Raw genomic sequence first — 6,461 nt, forward strand, 5'->3', positions numbered from 1 at the left:
GTGTGTCGTCTACCGGTACACGCCGCTCCGACGCGTTGGCCAGCCTGATTTCACGCCTCGTGATTACCGCCACGCGAGTCCCCTCGCTTTATTTCACGGCTATCGGCCAACTTATCGATATCAATTCCGAGGATCGGATACGGCCATCGATGAACCGACCTACCACCATAATTGCGAATTAAATAAATATTATACGCGATTTTAATACATACATATATATATATATATATATATATTTCCCTCGATAGTGAATCGATAATAGAAAATTTGTCAAACGTAATAAGTAAGATTAATTAATTCCTAATTGGACACGAATGAACTATCGATAAGCGAGTATACACAAGAAAGGCGAGACTTCCTTCTTTTCCCTTCTTTCCATCCTATTCTATTATTCGCGAAATATAAAGGAATGTCGAAAAACGTCGATAAAAATAAAATAAACGTTCATTACACGACGTTAACTGTTTTGAATTGTCTTAAAGCGTGACGTTGTTATAATTTCGAAAATAATTCCGAATACTGATTTTCTAATTCGATAGAAATAATGGTTCAACTTATCTCGTGGGGGAGAGAGAGAGAGAGAGCGAAGCGAGAGAGAGAGAGAGAGAGAGAGAGAGAGAGAGAGAGCGAGAGAGAGAGAGAGAGAGAGAGCGAGAGAGAGAGAGAGAGAGAGAGCGAGAGAGAGAGAGAGAGAGAGAGCGAGAGAGAGAGAGAGAGAGAGAGCGAGAGAGAGAGAGAGAGAGAGAGCGAGAGAGAGAGAGAGAGAGAGAGCGAGAGAGAGAGAGAGAGAGAGAGCGAGAGAGAGAGAGAGAGAGAGAGCGAGAGAGAGAGAGAGAGAGAGAGCGAGAGAGAGAGAGAGAGAGAGAGCGAGAGAGAGAGAGAGAGAGAGAGCGAGAGAGAGAGAGAGAGAGAGAGCGAGAGAGAGAGAGAGAGAGAGAGCGAGAGAGAGAGAGAGAGAGAGAGCGAGAGAGAGAGAGAGAGAGAGAGCGAGAGAGAGAGAGAGAGAGAGAGCGAGAGAGAGAGAGAGAGAGAGAGCGAGAGAGAGAGAGAGAGAGAGAGCGAGAGAGAGAGAGAGAGAGAGAGCGAGAGAGAGAGAGAGAGAGAGAGCGAGAGAGAGAGAGAGAGAGAGAGCGAGAGAGAGAGAGAGAGAGAGAGCGAGAGAGAGAGAGAGAGAGAGAGAGAGAGTAGCGAGCGGTGAAATCGTTCCGTCCTCTTCGTTTTCGTTTATCAATGTACGACATGTAACGCGCCACGTTCACGGATGTGATCGACGCGCGAACTTCCGGTACATCGGTGAACGCGCAGGTCGGAAATGACAGGCTGGACGCAAGGTCGGTAATCGCGCGACGTCTCCGTAGAATAAAAATAGAGATTATCCCGAATCATCAGCCACGCTCAAAATATACCTTGTTATTAACTTGTTGAAAAAGTTGAAAACAAGCAAAGTTTACTCTACTATGTTGTTGCTCCTCGAATTTTTGTCTCCCCTCGAAGGTGTCTCTTTAACATTATTCATTCGATCGAATTATTTATCTTGCCTCCCTCCCTCCCTCCTTTTTCGTTTTTCCTCGAGTCACGGTGAAAAGAAAACTATTTTAAAAACCAGTCTCGTCTTCGAGTTGCACAAGTAACAGCAATTATTAAGAGAGATACGAATCCGGGCAACGTGATTCCGCGATGAATCGGCACGCGGTAAACAACTAAACCATCGACTTTCCGTCGATTTAAGTAATCAGTTCCAGATGGGATCCAGGGAAAAATAGTACGACCCGTGAACAAAAATATTTCCACAATTGTATAGACGAAAAAAAAAAAAAAAAAATAAAAAGAAAAAAGAGAGGAAAAGAAAAATTTTGCGTTCACGCGATAACACGCGTTCGGAATACGATCGATGATCGAATAAAGAAGCATCGCTCTTTGCGCCGTGATACGTACGCGGCGTACGCGGCGGTTCGATCGAAGGATCGCTTTCACCGAGGAGCGGTGATCCCTCGTGACGCAATGACGGACGCCGGGCGGACGATGAACGGGAAAAGCGGCGTTTAATGCGGAGAAAATAAACGCGGCGGAGGGGGGGGGGCGAAGAGTACGCGTCCAGCGAAGGACTGGAACCCCGCCAACCAGAGCGGAAAACGGCCACGACCGATTATTGGCCGAGCGGATCTTCCTTCGAAGATTTCGATTTGTTTTCGTCACGAGAAAAAAAAAAAAAAAAAAAGAAGGAAAAATGAGGAAAAGCGCCGTGTGCGTTTTCGGGGGAAGGATAAAGATGTTAACCCTCGGACGGGGGGGAGCGCGAGAACGACACGTGTTTCTCGAGAATTGCGGCCCGACAACAACGAACCGGTTCCTTTCCTTCTCGCACCTATACACGTCCTCCTCTGTTCTACCGATCTATGTCGAAATACGGGACGACAGATGTCCCGGCTTCTCTTCTGCCTACCTGCTTCAAAGCATCCTTCAAGGATTCGAAATAGCGATCGAAAGGACGATGGAGGTTTGGGGCAAAAGTTGGGCAAAGAGACGGGGCAGCTCGGTGAAAATATTCGATACGAGTAACACGTTTGGTCGAATTAACGAGATTCAGAAATAAATTCCGACCCGATGACATATCGATCCCGGTACGGCGTCGGCTTGTCTAGTTGCGCGAAAGTAGGAAGCAATCCACGTGTTATAATCCACGTTCACTTTATTCCGTTTTATTCCGATTTCTTTTCTTGATTAAGCTTTTTCTTTTTCTCTATTTACGAATACGCCGTGAAATCACGAAAGCGACGAGTATTTTCCTGCTTTCAGTTGGAACCATTGTGCATTGTTAAGTCCGAAAAGCGATTTCACCAATTTGTTGTAAATTCGTGTAAAGGTAAGACGGTCATTTATCATTAGTGTCCGTCTGTCGTTTCACAAAAGTGATCGGTGATTTTCAGAAAGAAAGAGAACTATCGTTGAATTATCGTTGCAAAAGATTTAAAAATTGTCATCTCTAATCCACTTGTAACGCAAACGTTCGATATCGCTTTGATATCTTAGATATAATTTACGATATATTTTAATCCGATATACCTTTTCGTTATATTCACAAAGTATCTACGAGAGAGAACGATCGAGTACGAGGGCGCCGAGAAATATTTCGAACGCGTTTAAAAAAAAAAAAAAAAATGGAGGAATGGAAGGAAATCGAAGGAGGGTTATCTAATCGACTGCAAAGCTCGGTGTTGTGCTCTCCGTCTCCAAGCAACACCGCATTGCTACGTACAATTGGTAAGAAACCGATGATCGACTGCGCGATGTTGAAACTAGTGAAACTTACGAGTGAATAAACTTAACAAGGTATTAACTTTCAAAGGCAATAATAAACAGTAGTGAGTAAGAACGTTATTGCGCAAGTATTTCGATCGATGAACAAACTCTTGAGTCACTTGCGAATTTCACGTTTTATATCAATCAGTATATAATATTTAAAAAAAAAAAAGAAAAAAAAAGCTCGTACGTATTTTTAGATACGTCCCTGTCTTTTAATAATTAACGAAATTACGTTGGAACTCGGGAGGGATCGATAAATATAAATTTTGAAAAAAATAACGAATCTTTATATTATTTTAGGCAGGACAGGATTGCGAAGATTAAAAAAATAAAGAAGAAGAAAAATGACGTGTCATTTATTTTATTACAGATTACTAGGTAAGACAGTTATTTTAATACTTTTAAAGTGAAATAAATCTAAAATTTGAAAAATGACGATCGCCAACTAAAAGAATGGAGATCCAAAATTTAAAGCAACTACCGTGAGAAATGGAAAAGTTGCACAAAAGGCAGTTTCTCGACAGCTCTTCTCTTTGAAAAATAATTGCTTTCGAGGGTCCCCTTTCAGTCTGCGATGGTATATACAAAGCGTGCAGCTGTTGCTCCACAGTCAGCTGATGTGAAAAGTAACCACCTTACTGGTAAATATAGATATATATTAACGCGAAATTCCAAGTGCATACGCGTGATTTTATAATTGTTTCAACGATGATTTCTAACAATAGTTTTGACGCACGAGTATCGCGTCAACAAACGTCGAGTTTTATTTAAATCGAACAAAATTTGTATTAAAACGTTACCATTACAGCGACATGGTATTATTTAAACGAAGAAGAAATATGTTAGTTTTGAACTTGATGAATCGGTTGAAAATAAATCATTGCTCTCCTTACGATTCTCAAAATGTTCCTTTTGTCCTGGAAAGAAAATTATGCGCTATATTCTTGGTATATATTTTCGACTTATTTTACAGGAACGATTCAAAAATAGATTTTATGCGCACGTGAATCCGCATTGAGGACCACGGCACAGACTCGGAGAATTACTCGAGCCAGCCACAGCGATTTGCATGCTATTTCCGAAAATAAAATCTCCACCGAGAGAAAAACGAACGAAATCTGGATTTCGACCTCTGCGCACCTCGCTTCGCACAGTACGATCGTTTCTGCTCAAACGCTACAAACTCTGAATATTATTATTCTTGCCCTTAGTTATTTTTCTATTTTTAATATTAACATTAAAATTCTGATTCTCCATCATAATACGCATTTCCGTTTAAATATTAAACGTAAAAAATTTTTTACTTGTCTCTTGAAAACGATTCCAATATTATTCTTCAATATTATATATTCCAAGTCCTTATTTCAACATTGATACAAAAATAAAATAATTTTATAAATATGATAGTAATACTTATTGAAATCGCTTGAAATCATTTAATATTATCTTGTTGGAAAAGAAAAAAAAAAAACTTTATTCTAACGTATACATACAAAGTCTTAAAAAAATAACTTGACTCGATCTATGAAGAAATATTATTTTACATTAATTATCCCAACGCAAAATTCATTTACGGTAAAAATTTGTCGTAATCCATTATAAACATAATTTTTGCGAGAAAAAACTGAAACATGGTGTCAATCGTGTGCTATAATATAAGATGTTTATTCGAAATCTATTGAAATATATATCAGATAATATATATCGATAAATAATAATTTTTTCAAGTACGGAACGATGAACGAGTTGAGATTCAAAAATCTCGTTAATATATACTACTTTCGTCTTTTTCTTTCGGAATATTTTTTTTATATATTTCACGTCAGTCATCTAACCTATCACGAGTCAAAATTTTTCTATCTTGAAATTATATTTTTATTATATATCTCGAAAAAAGTATTACATATGTAATTTTATATACGATATATAACGAGAAATTATGCAACATTTTTATCTATTAATTGTACATTTTGATTCAAGATACGTAAAAGCTCGAACAATAATTTATATTTTATTAACTTTTTACAAACCGGAAATGAAATTGAAGAACATCGTTGAGAAATCGAGGATTGGTTACGATATGATCGATACTAAAATATCGATCTTTCCTCGAACAATCATCTTTACCGCGAACAATACACACTCGACGTTTGGTTTATGACATATTATCCTATTCGCTGCAAGGCGCACGTACGCAAGAGCTATTGTACGAATACACGCGTTTACAAAGAAACACGATTCTCCGTGAACGAAAGAGGAAAAATAATAATCAAACGCGGCAAAAATTCTACCTGATATACTGAATATATCCGTGTCTGGCGTCTTCGAAGAGGAACCCTGGGTTCCGCATCTCGACGCTCTCGAACACCATGAAGTCAACACATGCCACGGGCCAGCGATCGTAAACCTCTTTCCACGAGTCACGAGATTCGATCATTCGACGAATCTAGACACTGCACATAGACTCACTTCATGGTTCACAGATTTGTTCACAAACGTTGTTCCGACGAGAGGAAACATCGTACACCATTACCGAAAATCTCGGCCAATTACATTCGAAAACTGATCGCACAAGACTTCGAGTTTCGAGTCCGTCGGTAAGGAAGAGCTGAAACCTCGATGGCACCAAGTTCACGATGTCGGAATTCGATAAGGAAACGCGATAAAACGAGATACAACACAACGTGTCCAGTGACTGGGAAGGAAAGGTCCGGAATACACGTTCACGATTCGACGTACGCGAGGCAACTGAAGTGCGAAGCGAATCGTGGAACAGTGGGAGTCCGGTTATCCCTCTCCCGTCCCGCTTTTCCCCCCACCATGTTCGCATCGCAACGACCCTAACCTAACCTACCAGACCAAAATGCGAGTCGGTCGGTCGATCGCGAGGAAAGCGTGGAAGGAAGCACGGAAAACGGAGGGAAAGACGTGCTCCATGGCACCATAACACATTTCCGCCCTCTGTTTACGACTCTGTCTGTGTGTGTATATCAAATTTCTTCCAGCAAACATACCGCTTGTACTTTTATGGCTTATCCGTTGATCGTTCGTCTCTGTTGTAATTTTGGACGAATCCTGGTATAACGTTGATTCTCGAGCAGGGGACAAGCTTGAAAAATATAGATAAGAAGGAATACGAATCGAAGATAGAAATTACC

The 6,461-nt window shown here is 40.3% G+C and overlaps 1 protein-coding gene across 1 annotated transcript in view; it reads right to left on the minus strand.

Moving 5' to 3' along the window:
* LOC102678087 (probable GPI-anchored adhesin-like protein PGA55) overlaps window positions 1-6,461 on the minus strand; it is a 41,967-nt gene extending 35,506 nt beyond the window's left edge. Inside the window, 1 exon segment of the mRNA XM_031513470.1 lies at window positions 5,595-6,461. Within this exon segment, the coding sequence (XP_031369330.1) occupies window positions 5,595-5,740 (146 nt within the window). The 5' untranslated portion in view covers window positions 5,741-6,461.

Source organism: Apis dorsata, unplaced genomic scaffold (genome assembly GCF_000469605.1).
Source record: "Apis dorsata unplaced genomic scaffold, Apis dorsata 1.3 scaffold_650, whole genome shotgun sequence".
In the NCBI taxonomy this organism is placed as follows: Eukaryota; Metazoa; Arthropoda; class Insecta; order Hymenoptera; family Apidae; genus Apis; species Apis dorsata.